The 15,531-nt window shown below is 47.6% G+C and overlaps 1 protein-coding gene across 1 annotated transcript in view; it reads right to left on the bottom strand.

The window, feature by feature from the left end:
• FBN3 (fibrillin 3) overlaps positions 1 to 15,531 on the bottom strand; it is a 259,180-nt gene that overhangs the window by 195,938 nt on the left and 47,711 nt on the right. The window contains exon 4 of the mRNA XM_065422247.1: positions 4,000 to 4,095. Within this exon, the coding sequence (XP_065278319.1) occupies positions 4,000 to 4,095 (96 nt within the window). The remainder of the gene's footprint in view (positions 1 to 3,999; positions 4,096 to 15,531) is intronic.

Genomic DNA, 15,531 nt, shown 5'->3' with positions numbered 1-15,531 from the left:
TCACATGGGACTTTTGTAGCCAGCATTGCAAGGTATTTACGTGCCAGCTATGCTAAACATTCATATGCTTCTTCATGCTTTGGCCACCATTCCAGAGGACATGCTTCCATGCTGATGGCGCTTGTTAAAAAAATGGGTTAATTACATTTGTGACTGAACTCCTTGTGGGAGAATTGTATGTCTCCTGCTCTGTTTTACCCGCATTCTGCCATATATTTCGTGTTATAGCAGATTCGGATGATGACCCAGCACACGTTGTTCATTTTAAGAACACTTTCACGGCAGATTTGACAAAACGCAAAGAAGGTACCAATGTGAGATTTCTAAAGATAGCTACAGCACTCGACCCAAACTTAAGAATCGGAAGTGCCTTCCAAAATCTGAGAGGGACGAGGTGTGGAACATGCTTTCAGAAGTCTTAAAAAAGCAACACTCCAATGCGGAAACTACAGAACCTGAACCACCAAAAAAGAAAATGAACCTTCTGCTGGTGGCATCTCACTCAGATGATGAAAGTGAACATGCGTCAGTCCGCACTGCTTTGGATCACTATCGAGCAGAACTGTCATCAGCATGGACGCTTGTCCTCTGGAATGGTGGCTGAAGCATGAAAGGACATGTGAATCTAGCGCATCTGGCACGTAAATACCTTGCGACGCCAGCTATAACAGTGCCATGTGAACACCTGTTCTCACTTTCAGGTGACATTGTAAACAAGAAGCGGGCAGTATTATCTCCTGCAAATGTCAACAAACCTGTTTGTCAGAGTGACTGGCTGAACAAAAAGTAGGACTGAGTGGACTTGTAGGCTCTAAAGTTTTACATTGTTTTATTTTTGAATGCAGTTGTTTTTTGTATATAATTCTACATTTATAAATTCAACTTTCATGATAAAGAGATTGTATTACAGTATTTGTATGAGGTGAATTGAAAAATACTATTTCTTTTGTTTTTTATAACACAAATATTTGCAATAAAAAATAAATATAAAGTGAGCACTGTACACTTTGTATTCTGTGTTGTAATTGAAATCAATATATTTGAAAATGTAGAAAACATCCAAAAATATTTAAATAAATGGTATTCTGTTATTGTTTAACAGTGCGATTAATTGCGCGATTAATTGTTTTAATCACTTGACAGCCATAGGAAGACCAGGGATCTTTCTCACACACTTGCATTGAAGAACCCGGGACAAGCCTGACTGGAACTCAGTGGCACTAGCAGCAAGTTGATGTAGTGATCTGTAACATGAAAAGAGCAGCTGACTACCTGAGTGGAAATCCGGAATCCCAAGGAAAAACAGTGGGCAAAACCTGGCGTAATGGGATGTGTCCCTTCAGAACAGCAGTGAGTCTACAGGGCGATGTTGGGAGGTTCACAACATGATTATAAAAGAAAAACAATTTTCTGAGATACCACTTGACAGCAGGTGCACAGAGCCAAATGGTCAGAGCTGTCTGCCTCCCCACCAGAGTGAAACAACCACCTTTGACTGCTTTCAAAAATGGCGGCCTTCGGGTGGGAGGTGAACTCTGCAGATGCACCTCTGAACTCTGGGTCTGCACTGACCAAGGACAGCAATTGTGAGTGGGGTGCAGAAAAGGACGGGCACGTTAAAGGAACTTTTGGTTGCTGGACTGAAGAACCTGAGGGAAAAAGACACTGCCCAGCTTCCTTGGGGGTGGGTCTTTTGCTCATGGTTTATGTTTATGAATCCTGTTTGTGGTGTTTTCCCAAATTAATGCTGAGTTACTTCCCTCCTTTTATTAAAAGTATGTGCGGGGGGTTTTCTACACTCAGACTGTGTTTGCGAGAGGGGCCCAGGGCGTGGTGTGTAACTGTCCCAGGTTTTGTCCCGAGCCAGTTTTGTGTTGTATTGTTGAAGAGGAACCCCTAGATACTGACCCCGGCCCTTGTTGCTGCCAACTCTGACTGGCAGAAAGGTTATAGTTGGTTTGACAAATCCATGCTGTTACTTTTCACTTTATTATCTTCCAGGTGTTTGCAAATGGATTGCTTAATTGTTTGCTCCATTATCTTTCCAGCTTATTGGTCTGTAATTTCCCGGGTTGTCCTTATTTCCCTTTTCATAGACTGGCACTATATTTGCCCTTTTCCAGTCCTCTGGAATCTCTCCCGTCTTCCATGACTTTTCAAAGATAATCGCTAATGGCTCAGCTATCTCCTCAGTCAGCTCCTTGAGTATTCTAGCATGTATTTCATCAGGCCCTGGTGACTTGAAGACATCTAACTTTTAATTTTTAACTTGTTCTTTCCCTATTTTAACCTCTGATCCTACCTCATTTTCACTGCCATTCACTGCGTTAGACGTCCAATCACCACTAACCTTTTTGGTGAAAACTGAAACAAAAACCTCATTTAGCACTTCTGACATTTCCATATTTTTTGTTATTGTCTCCCCCCCCTCCCCATTGAACAACAGGCCTACCCTGTCCTTGGTCTTCCTCTTGCTTCTAATATATTTGTAGAATGTTTTCCTGTTATTCTTTATGTCTCTAGCTAGTTTAACCTCATTTTGTGCCTTGGACTTTCTAATTTTGTCCCTACATACTTGTGTTATTTGTTTATAATGTATTTGTTTGTAATTTGACCTGGTTTCCACTTTTTGTAGGACTCTCGTTTGAGTTTCAGATCATTGGTTAAGCCAGAGTGGTCTCTTGGCAAACTTTCCATCTTTCCTACGCAGTGGGATAGTTTGCTCTTGTGCCCTTAATAATGTCTCTTTGGAAAACTGCCAACTCTCTTGAAGAGTTTAAGGCCAGAAGAGACCACCAGATCATCCTGTCTGGCCTCCTGTATATCAGAGACCACCAACCCCACCCAGCCCCTGCACACTGAAGCCAACAACTGAAATAAGACCAAGGTGTTACAGCCCACAGCAGACTAGACTATTATGTGCCGTAGGCAGAGAATAGGAGGGAGCGAAGTGCACCAATGAGTGGGTGATTCCACCAGAGGCAGGGAAATCACACCTAACTCTGCCTGCCCCTGGGGGGCAGGACTAGACCAAGGGCATATAACAGGCCACTGTGTCATAGCAATAAGAAAGCTGATGGGTGGAAACCAATCTGACTCACCTGTGTGTTAGTATTGGTAAAACAGATATTAGAGTTATAAGAATGTGTTCAGTGTTTAGACTTTAAGAAATGCTTATAGGATGCTGCATGTATTGATTTTACCTATAATATCTGCACCCCATGTTACAAGGTAACATTTAAGTGTTTGCTCTGTAACTATCAAAATGTTAGCTAAGACTGTAAACCCCCTAGTCAGGAGAGAAGTATTACCAACTGTGAAATGCTAGTTTACCACAAAAGGTGTCATCTCCTGCCCAACAAAAGGAGGACACCAGGCAAGCTATAATGGAACATCAGAGGACAAAAGACTGGTTGCTTCCCCCACACTGACGAAGAGGGGACATGCATAAGCCCTTGTTCCATCACAGCTTATAGTGCTTGCATAGCAGTGGCTATTAATTTTGGAACCTAAGACTGAATCTCATGTGTGTGTGTGTGTGTGTGTTTGCCGGTTTAACCTTGTAAATAACTCTCATTTATTTTTCTTAGTTAATAAATCTTTCATTAGTGTTATAGGATTGGCTACAAGAGTTGTCTTTGGTCTGAGACTTGGGGTAAGTGACTGCTCCTTTGGGACTGGGAGTAACCTGAATATTCTTGTGATTTTTGGTGTAAGCGACCATCTATCACAAAGTGAAGCTTGCCTGCGTGGCAAGATAGTCCACAATGCCCCTGGGAACTGTCTGTGACTCCGTGGTAAGGCTTTTACAGGACTTTAGGAGTGCACATCTGTTACTTGGTTGGAGAAATCAAGGCTGTTCCAGCTGGTAGTAGGCATTGTCACTGCCTGCAGGGTTATCAATGGAAGAGCTATTCACCTAGCCTCCTGAATGCAGCACTGCCATTAACACAAAGGCCCCAGGGGCAAATAACTCAGGAGGGACATACAGGTACTCACGTTGCCCACAGTAAGTTCCAGTGTATCCTTTCTGGCAGAGGCAGGATTCCTCATTGCAGCTTCCCCCATTCATGCACCTGACATTGCAGGTTTGAACTGTGGAGGAAAGCAGGAAAACTTGATGAGAGGCCACTTCCTCTCTGTGGAGCTGCAAACCACTCCACCAGGCAAACAGGGACCTTGCACCCTCACATGTGGTGCTGCTTCTTAATGTGACAGCAGCTCACGGTAGAATCAAAGACACATGCCCAGCTCCCATTAAATTCAATGGAAAGACTCCCATTGACTTCCCATTGGATGTGAGCCTACGGGGTTAGAACCATTAATGCCTTGGATAGCTACTGAGGATATTCTATAGACAGACTAGCTCTGTGTTTCTTACACCAGTAAATCCCATTGTCTGCCTTTGTTCCATACACTCAGGGTGCTGTTTTTATCGTACATGCCCGTAATGAACTGATGAGTTGGGAAAAGCCAGAAGCAAAAAAGTTATGGCCAATCCTTCCCCAGAGTGAGACGCCTCTTTTGTCTAGGCCATCTCACGGGGGCAGTGCAGAACTGTTCCCCACAAAGGGCCTGAGCTTCAGCTGGAGGAAGTAGGCATCATTCCCAACATGTCAACGTAATCCACCTGAGGATCTGGCCCAGTAGATTTTCCTCAGATTTGCCCTGTCCTTCCACAGCCTCATAGGAGTCATTGTTTGGAAATATTGCCCGAGATTTATCCCAGCTGTTTCTGCTTTGAGTTTAATTCCATGCCTCTTAGTTCCACCACCTGGTGCATTCCTGACCAATTCCTCTCTCTCTCTGCACACATTCAAGGAGACGTATGTTAACAACTGTTCTCTTTTTTCCTAAGCAATCCAAAAGATAAATCACATCTTAAAAGGAGGACACATACTTTTAACATGGGTCCATACAAAGCCCTGTTGTCCATACAGAAGGGAGTTGTAATTGGGCTGAACTTCCCAGAAACATCTCTGAGAGTGGTTGCCATGGCTTTGCCTCCTCACGGCACATGAGACAGCAGCTCCAAACAGACTGGGGGCAGCACATGCTATATGTCTGCGCAACGGGTAGTAGGAGCTGTGAGTGAACCTGCACAGCCAGATGCATTGCACATGCTGTAGCTACCCTGGGCAGGCACAGTGCCTCCTAGCACCACTGCTTATGTGGTGCCCACCCCATTAGAAGATTAGGATTGGAAGAGACCTCAGGAGGTCATCTAGTCCAACCCCTTGCTCAAAGCAGGACCAACACCAACTAAATCATCCCAGCCAGGGCTTTGTCAAGCCAGGCCTTAAAAACCTCTAAGGATGGAGATTCCACCACCTCCCTAGGTAACCCATTCCAGTGCTTCACCACCCTCCTAGGGAAATAGTGTTTCCTAATATCCAACTTAGACCTCCCCCACTGCAACTTGAGACCATTGCTCCTTGTTCTGTCATCAGCCACCACTGAGAACTGCCGAGCTTCATCCTCTTTGGAACCCCCCTTCAGGTAGTTGAAGGCTGCTATCAAATCCCCCCTCACTCTTCTCTTCTGCAGACTAAATAACCCCAGTTCCCTCAGCCTCTCCTCATAAGTCATGTGCTCCAGCTCCCTAATCATTTTTGTTGCCCTCCGCTGGACTTTCTCCAATTTGTCCACATCCTTTCTGTAGTGGGGGGACCAAAACTGGACACAATACTGCAGATATAGCCTCACCAGTGCCGAATAGAGGGGAATAATCACTTCCCTCAGTCTGCTGGCAATGCTCCGTTGCCATTGGCCTTCTTGGCAACGAGGGCACACTGCTGACTCATATCCAGCTTCTCGTCCACTGTAATCCCCAGGTCCTTTTCTGCAGAACTGCTGTTTAGCCAGTCAGTCCCCAGCCTGTAGCGGTGCATGGGATTCTTCCATCCTAAGTGCAGGACTCATCAGATTTCTTTTGGCCCAATCCTCCAATTTGTCTAGGTCACTCTGGACCCTATCCCTACCCTCCAGCGTATCCAGGGGTGAAAGTAACTTAAAGGACTTGCTGGTACTCCGGAGTCCTGAGGAGGGACGTGGCCTCCACCGGAAGAGGCGTGGCCTCCACCGGAGGAGGCGGGGCCTTTAAATCCCCAGGCCCTTTAAATCAGGATTTAAAGGGCCTGGGGCTAGGGCTGTGGTAGCAGCAGCTGGGAGCCCCAAGCCCTTTAAATCACCCCCTGAGCTCCCAGCTGCAGAGGTGGCTGGGAGCCCTGGGGTTCGGGGGTGATTTAAAGGGGGCGATTTAAAGGGCCCGGGGCTCTAGCTGCTTACCGCAGCGGAGCCCCGGGCACTTTAAATTGCCGACGGAGCCCCGGGGCTCCAGCAGCAGGGCCCGGGGCTCCGGCTGCCGCTACCCTCCAGGGCCCTTTAAATCGTCTCCAGAGCCCTGCTGCTACTACCCCAGGGCTCCAGCAGGCTCCGGGGGCTATTTAAAGGGACCGGGGCTCCCACTGCCTCTACCGTCCCAGGCCCTTTAAATTGTCCCTGGAGCCCTGGGGTAACGGCAGTCAGCATGGGGCAAGAGCAGTGACTGCGGGCGGGGGAGGGTCCCACCAGAAAATGAAAGGGTCTGAGGGGGAAGGGCAGCCTGCCCTGGCAGTAGTGGAGGGGGGGCACTAGGACCCTGCGGCGGCAGTTAATGCAGGCAGGCAGCATGGAGCTTCAGGGGAGAGACACAGCCGGATCCAGGGAGGTGCATGGGGGCAGTAAAGGGGGGCCGGGGCACACTCAGGGGAGGCGCGGGGGGGCAGCAGGTGGGGCCAGGGGGGAGACCCGGCCCCAAACATTCGAGGAGCCGGGCCCCCGGACCCTCAGTATTGCTGGAGCCAGGAGGAGGAGTCAGAGAGGGAGAGAATGCTCCATTTTTCTTACCGGTCCTCCGTACCGGCCCGTACCGGCTTACTTTCACCTCTGAGCGTATCTACCTCTCCCCCACAGCTTAGTGTCATCTGCGAACTTGCTGAGGGTGCAATTAATCCCATCATCCAGATCATTGATAAAGATGTTGAAGAAAACCAGCCCCAGGACCGACCCCTGGGGCACTCCGCTTGATACCGGCTGCCAACTAGACATTGAGCCATTGATCACTACCCGTTGAGCCCGACGATCTAGCCAGCTTTCTATCCACCTTATAGTCCATTCATCCAGCCCATACTTTTTTAACTTGCTGGCAAGAATACTGTGGGAGATCGTATCAAAAGATTTGCTAAAGTCAAGATATATCACATCCACTGCTTTCCTCTCATCCACAGAGCCAGTTATCTCATCATAGAAGGCAATCAGGTTGGTTCACCCCATTCCCCTACCTGCCCACACTGCTCTCCCTGCACAGGCCTCAATAGCTCCCTAAATGGGCACATTTTGCATCTTTCCTGTTGGAGTGCATCCCTTCAAGCACTTAGGAGCTCCAGGAGTAGGAGAGGGACTCCTGGGAAGCCGGAACGAGTGAGGGATGGCATTGGAGATCTCAGGACTTTGCGTTTGAGGAGCTCAGCATATTTGCTCTGTATTTATTTCATGCATTTCCAGGGAACCTCTTACAGTGTGTGCTGCAGCTCATGCTGCTTCTCTGTGGCCAGAGACCAGGCCCAGTTTAGATGAAGGCTTCAGCAATAAGCTCACTAAGATTGGGGCTTCAAAATCACTGCCTAGACTGTCAGACACTTGCTAGTCTCTACTGAAAATGGTGTTGGTTCCAAAGCTTTTTTGTCCTCCAGTCCCTGAGTTGAATGAATCTAGCCTCACTGTGCTTATTCACTCCAGTGAAACCACACTGGGAAAGCAGCTGTGTGAATGCCATCTCCAAGGGCTGCACAGTGGCACTGCAGAGAGATCTGGCCACCTACACATGCCAGTTCCTGTCACCCCCTTTTTCTTAATTTGTAGCTTCCTGCATTCCTCCCCCCCACTGACAGCTCCTGGAACAAGTGGGCATTTATAGTGATTGGTAGGGCCCTACCATGAAAAACACTTTATGGACCATGAAACCTGGCATAAGTACTTTTTGTGTACTTTTACCCTATACTATGATCATAGAATCATAGAATATCAGGGTTGGAAGGGACCTCAGGAGGTCATCTAGTCCAATCCCCTGCTCAAAGCAGGACCAACCCCAACTAAATCATCCCAGCCAGGGCTTCGTCAAGCCTGACCTTAAAAACCTCTAAGAATTCAGATTCCACAACCTCCCTTGGAAACCCATTCCAGTGCTAGTAACACCACCCTCCTAGTGAAAACGTTTTTCCTAATATCCAACCGAAACCTCCCCCACTGCAACTTGAGACCATTACTCCTTGTTCTATCATCTGGTACCACTGAGAACAGTCTAGATCCATCCTCTTTGGAACCCCCTTTCAGCCCCCTAATAATTTTTGTTGCTCTCCGCTGCACGCTTTCCAATTTTTCCACATCCTTCTTGTAGTGTGGGGCCCAAAACTGGACACAGTACTCCAAATGAGGCCTCACTAATGCCGACTAGAGGGGAATGATCACGTCCCTCGATCTGCTGGCAATGCCCCTACTTATATCTACCACTCCTCCCAGTTTAGTGTCATCTGCAAACTTGCTGAGGGTGCAGTCCACACCATCCTCCAGATCATTAATGATGGCACAGTGAGGCTAGATCCTTACTATACTATCTATACTATAAGGTAAAAGAATACAAAATTAAAGTGTTTCTCACACTGGGGGTCCTGACCCAAAAGGGGGGTCACAAGCCTATTGTGGGGGGGTCACAATATTCCCACTTCTGCGCAGCTGCTAACGGCAGTGCTTACCTTCAAAGCTGGGTGGCTGGAGAGCGGCGGCTGCTGGCCGGGTGCCTAGCTCTGAAGGCAGCACCACTGCCAGCAGCAGCGCACAAGGGCAGTATGCTATGAACACATCCAGGAAATATGCTATTCATGTCACGACCAACCGTGAAAAATGTGTTATTTCTCTGCAATTTAAGTAGACCCCTAGTTCTGGAAGAACCTCAGAAGGCTCAGCAGTTTAGGTTACGATTTGGGGAAGGACCCAGGAGTTTAGTTGTTTATCCAAAGTTACCCTAACTGTGGTGGTTTCTTTATTCCACCCCCATCTCAATAACCCCCAGACTTCAGCAGTTTAGCAGGAGCTTCAGATGAAGGTTGGGTGCTAGGGCTACTAGAATTCTTTGAGGGGGTCAACAGGCATGTGGACATGGATGATTCAGTGGATATAGTGTATTTAGATTTTCAGAAAGCTTTTGACAAGGTCCCTCACCAACGGCTCTTAAACAAAGTAATCTGTCATGGAATAAGAGGGAAGGTCCTCTCATGGATCAGCACATGGTGGCCGGTGACCCAGCCATTGGGGGAGGCTAGCCCCTGGCCCCTCCCCTTGTGCCCAAGGTCCCTTCCCTCCCCTTCTGCCCCCCTTCTTCTGCTCCCCCCTTTTCCCCCTCCCCCGCAGGAGCCCAGAGCACCCACACCGGGGTCCCTAGCCCCAGCTCCAGTGCTTCTGGCAGCCGGGTGGCATGGCTGCAGCGCCCCCAGACCTGGTCCGCCCAGTGGCAGCGCTCCCAACCTCAGTGCGCTGGTCAGCGCGGCCCCAGCCCCAGCCGCCCTGAGTCCCTGCGGGAGGCAGGCCAGCCAGCCCCAGCCAGCCTGGGCCAGCCAGAGCAGAGCGCTGGGAAACGCAGGAGGAGCAGAGCGCTGGGGGCAGAGCATAGGTGGGGCCACGCTAAGCTGTTTGGGGAAGCACAGCTTGCCTCTGCCTACGATACCCGCCACCCATGGATCAGCAACTCGTTAAAATATAGGAAACAAAGGGTAGGAATAAATGGTCAATTTTCAGAATGGAGAGAGGTAAATAGTGGTGTCCCCCAGGGGTCTGTTCTGGGACCAGTCTATTCATTTGCAGATGATACAAAACTACTGAAGATAGTTAAGTCCGAAGAAGACTGCGAAAGGTTACAAAGGGATCTCACAAAACGGGGTCACTGGGCAAGAAAATGGCAGATGAAATGCAATGTTGATAAATACAAAATAATGCACATTGGAAAACATAATTCCAACTTGACATATAAAATGATGGGGTCTAAATTAGCTGTTACCACTCAAGAAAGAGATCTTGGAGTCATTGTGGATAGTTCTCTGAAATCATCTACTCAATGTGCAGCGGCAGTCAAAAAAGCTAACAGAATGTTTGGACTCATTAGTTAAGGGATAGATAATAAGACAGAAAATATCATATTGCCTGTATATAAATCCATGGTACACCCACATCTGGAATATCATGTGCAGATCTGGTCACCTCATCTCAAAAAAGATTCATTGGATTCGGAAAAGATACAGAAAAGGGCAACAAAAATGATTAGGGTATGGAACAGCTGCCATATGAGGAGAGATTAGTAACACTGGGACTTTTCAGCTTGGAAAAGAGACAACTCAGAGGGGATATGATAGAGGTCTATAAGATCATGACTGGTGTGGAGAAAGTAAATAAGGAAGTGTTATTTACTGCTTCTCGTAACACAAGAACCAGGGGTCTCCAAATGAAATTAATAAGCAGCAGGTTTAAAACAAACAAAAGGAAGTATTTCTTCACACAACGCACAGTCAACCTGTGGAACTCCTTGCCCGAGGATGTTGTGAAGGCCAAGACTATAACGGGGTTCAAAAAAGAACTAGATAAATTCATGGGGGATAGGTCCATCAATGGCTATTAGCCAGGATGGGCAGGGATGGTGTCCCTAGCCTCTGTTTGCCAGAAGCTGGGATTGGGTAACGGGGGTTGGATCAGTTGATGATTATCTGTTCCGTTCATCCCCTCTGGGTAAGGTGACCATATTTCCCAAAGAGAAAATGGGACACCCCCAGCTGCTCGGGCTGTCAACCATCCTGGAACCCTGCCTCCCCCCATGCTGGAATGCCTCCTTTTGAAAAAAAAGTCGGGATGGCTGGGACAGGGCTTAAAAAAGGGATTGTCCCGGACAAAATGGGACATATGGTCACCCTACTTCTGAAGCACCTGGAATTGGCCACTGTTAGAAGACAGGATACTGGGCTAGATGTTCTTATGGGACAAAGGCCAATATTTCCGAAAAGGTTCCTGGCTGTTACTTTCCTGGATCACACTCTTCCCTGGTGTAACCACACAAAGGAGCATGGAGTTAGAGCAGAGCTGAATTTGCTGTATGTGTATTGAAGCCTAGGCAGACTCAGGGTGAAGCCAACATGAGCAGAGGAATTTGTAGTCATCAGGATTTTATCTATTACCTATGTCAGGTATTTATAGGGCACCAGTCACCACAGCATCTAGGCACAGAAAGGTGAAGGGATAACCCTAGGTAACTGTTACTATGGTTAGATTAGATTGACAACATATTTGTAATGAGAGCTCTGCCAGTAATCAGTAGTGTGTTTTGCAGACAAAGTCCCCTTTGATTATCACTATCCAAGTGTCACTTGCAATTTACTCTTCCACATGCAACAAAAGTGACCCTGGGTCATGACAGAAAGAAGCCGAGTGGCTTTTATTGCCTGCCTTTGGCATGCGGCTGGCCTGCTTTCCCTCCCTGAAGCATTAGTGACCAGTGCAAACCCAAACACCCCTCCAGTACAAATGCCAGACCCCAGGCACACTGCTCCTGGGGAGCTTACCCGCCAGAGTGCATTGTGAAATCCTCCCCTGCTGACCCAGTGGAATGCTAGGCACGTGCCCAGACATGTATACTGTATACGCATTCCCTGCATTCCTGCGAGATTGCGAACATATGGCCACCATCCTCCCCGGGAAGCATTGTGATGGGCTGGGATGCAGGGGAGCACACATTCCTGTATGTGCTGCAGTTTTTTGGGATTCAGCAGGACCGTGGCACGACGTGGCACTATAAAGTCAGCATTCCAGGCTTAGCCTTGCAATTCCTTCCCTGAGTTAAAGGAACACCCCGCATGGGGTTTGAATTGTGGGGACTATTTCCCTGTGATTGGATCAGTGGCCAGTTCACAATGGGTTTTCCACAGAAAAGTAAATGTAGCAACAAATCCCCTGCCAGTCTGTAGCAATGTTCAGCTGAGGACCTCAAAAGGACTTTCAGGATCTCAATAATTTCTTCCTGTCAATGGGAACCAGCCTTCAGTGAGACTTACTGCCCTGCCTGTAACTGAATTCCCTTAGGTGGCGATTTCTCTCTGGTCAGGCTTTTGCAGCACCTAGGAAGGTTCCTTCAGACAGACAGCCTGAAGGGAGAACAGCCCAGTGCCTCTTGACTGTCTCCTGATGTCAAAGCGAGGCTGGCTAATGCCTTAGCACAGCACAGCTTTGTGTCGGGGTGTTCTCTGCAAACAGAGAAAGAGGAGAAATGAGCATATCTATGGGGATTCGGGGGAGTGCTAGCTCTAGGGGACTGAACCGTGGCAAAACTCCCATTGACTTCAGCAGGAGCCAGACTGGACCCAGTGAGAAGTGGAGACAGTGAAATGGTATGGGGTATGTCTCCAGTGCAGGAGGTGATGTACCAAGCTAGCTTTGATTTAGCTAGCTCCACTAACAACAGCAGTCAAGCCATGGCAGCAAGTGCTGGATAACTTTGCCCAGGACGCTGGTGGCTAGCCAGTGCTGCTGGGACCTCACTGCTATTGTTATCTGAATTAGCTAGATCAAAGCTAGTGTGGTTATGACTACATGTGCACCTCTGATTGCAGGGTAGACATAACGTTAGAGTAGCTGCAGTGAAATTGGCTGAACGTTCAGTGCATGCCTCGAGGCGCCTGGACCACTTGCAAAATCAAATACATTCAAATATTTGTGTTGGCAGGAATTGTTGGTTTTTCATTACTTTGAACAGTTGGGGAAAACCAAGCGAGTGGCTACCAGCAGTGATTACAGAAGCAGTGATGTCTAGTGGTTTGAGCAGAGGACTGGGGAGCCAAGATTCCTGGGTTCTAGTCCTAGCTCTGCCACTGAGTCACTGTATGACTTGGAGCGAGTCTCTCTCGCCCAGCGTGTCAGGTGGGTCTAATAATGTAGCCACCATCCGGGAGTGTGGTGAGGCCGAATGGATGCGTGTTTGGGACCCAAGAGTAACAGACATCTAGACATGGAAAGCAGCATTAGGTGCAATGCTCTTAAGCACCAGTGCAGCACTTGTGAAAGTCCTGGGGCACACACAGCTTGAGTTCTGCAATATTCATTCCTGAATGTGACTTTGCTTTAAATATTGGAGAGTCTGTCTGGGAGCCATAGAGCAACCATTGCTGACTGTCATGATGTTATTGCAAGTCACATTGTATTTGGGGTTTTCTTAAAGCCCCAGTTCCTGGAGTCACATCATTTGTGAAACTCTCGGCTATTTTTAAACTACGTTTGTTGTCTCTCATGGTTGCAGAGAAAAGCTGGAAAACGTGGTTCCTAAAGGCTCAAAAACCAAAAGGCAAAGAAAAGACGAACACCCAGAGGCTGAAAGAGAGCTGGCTGCAGACATGCCATCTGAACCTGCTGGAGCCTTTCTTGCTGTGGCTGCCTGACAAAGGGGAGAAGAGGGTGAGGGTGCATTTCTACACCATGAGGCAGTTTTGACCCACAGTTACTCCCATATAACAGCAAGGGCAGTTCCACAGGAGGAACTGAGAGCAGAACTGGCATTTCCAGGCAAGCTGGGATAAAGTGTAACATGACACACGTGCGGCACTGGACAGAGAAGCCAACTTTGCAGAGGCTATGCTCATATTTGTGGAAGTTTTGGCAAATGTATCTAATTCCACTGAGGAGATGGCAAAGCAATCCTGCCCCTGCCATCTCAGGAGAAAGAACCACCAGCTTTCGTGCAGGTTCCTGTTGCACCCAATTCCCTTCCCTTTCATGTGTGCGCATGTCATGAGATGAGCTGCAGAGTGGATAGAGGTAACCCACAGGGAGCTCATTTTCCACAACCAGCCAGCAACCGCAAATGATCAACATGACAAAGCAGCCAAGCCAGACCAGTATGTGCTGGCCTGCATCCTGCAGCAGATGCCAAGGTCCTGGCAATGCAACCCCAAGCTGGCCCCAGGGGCCTGGAGGAGTGGTGTTTCCCACACAATGGGTCCTCACCCCCCTTGTTCAGACTGTGAGAAGGGAAGAGTGTGCTGTGCGGAGGGTCACTAGTAGGTGAATGGCTGTAGTGTCAGTCATTTCCAGAAGCCCTGAATACATCTGGCAGAGATGATCATGAGCACATGGTAATATACTGACCCCTGACAGCTCCCTGCTTTTTGGCTATCTGACTGGTGCTGTTTGTTTCAGATGCCAGAGCTGCCCAGTTCTCCACAGTTTAGTCCTTTGTACAGGTCTGCTGGGAACCCTGACCAGTTTAGTGTTTCTCTGGCTCTTGGCTCATTGTGGGGTGGACTGCACATGGAATCAGAGAGCAATCTGGGTGCATTAAGAAATAGCTGTGGCATTAAAAAGAAGGCTTCATGATCCCCTTCTTTTCCACGGCTCCTCTCCTCATGCAGGTTCCTAGGGGCCCACAGGGCTAAGCCAATACCTTTTTGCCTTTTCTATTTTTAATAATTCTCAGTGTTCTTGTTTAAGTGCCTTGAGTGTGCAGTTAGTTCACTGTGTGGATGATTTGGGGCTCCCGGGGGTTCACTCACATTGGACACAGGGGTCAGAGAGCGAGGCAGGGGGAGGGAGATGCATTTTTGCGATTCCTGACTCCCCAGTGTCTGACCTTCAGATGTCATCTGAGCCTACCCGAAACAGCCAGACATTGCTTTCTGACACCCAAATCCTGGCCTAAGCCAATCCTTTTAGCGCAGCACTTTTATTTCCTACATAAACATGGCTAACAAAGAGTTTAATCACTAAGAACAGTCAGCAGTAGATGGACTTTTTGGCAAACCATGTCATGAATGCTTTGTCACAGTGAGAACTGGCTCTGAGAGATGCCCTGCTGGAATTCACTATGCCAAGGTGGCTCACTGGACTGTAGCAGAAATTACAAAGTAATTAATTTTCTTTCAGCACAGAGGGACAGCGAGGAGCCCTTCAGTGAGAGCACGACTGGGGTTTATGGCCTTTGCAATTCTTGCTACGTTTAGAACTAGAGCAGGGCAAATAATGGTTTTTTCGGTTCACTGGAAATTCCAAAAAATAGGGAGGAAGAAATAGTCTCAGGTTGAACTGCAACCAAAGTTTTTATAAATTTTTGATGAATCTAAAGTTTAAAAAAATTCATTGTGAGTCAAACAAAACATTTTGTTCAACTCAAAGAGAAACGTTTCATTTAGAGGTGAGCATTTTAAAAAGTTTTTTTATTTTAAAAATGTTAAATTTAAGGACATTTTGAAACAAAAAGTCATTTCAAATAGAAAAATTTTGGTTAAAAAAAATGAAATGTTTTGATTTTGGGGAAATTTTTTTTAGGTTTCTTTTTTATCAAAACAATAGGGTAAAATCTCACAAATTTCACAAAATGGTCTGGTGATGCCGAATCGGCATTTTTCACTGGGAAAAAATTTCATTCAACAAGTTTTGCACAGCTCTACCCAGACCCTGTAGTGCTGGCTC

This window comes from Emys orbicularis, chromosome 24 (genome assembly GCF_028017835.1).
Source record: "Emys orbicularis isolate rEmyOrb1 chromosome 24, rEmyOrb1.hap1, whole genome shotgun sequence".
Taxonomy (NCBI): Eukaryota; Metazoa; Chordata; order Testudines; family Emydidae; genus Emys; species Emys orbicularis.
Note: the sequence above shows the minus strand (reverse complement) of the source record. Positions and strands in the feature narration are given on the sequence as shown.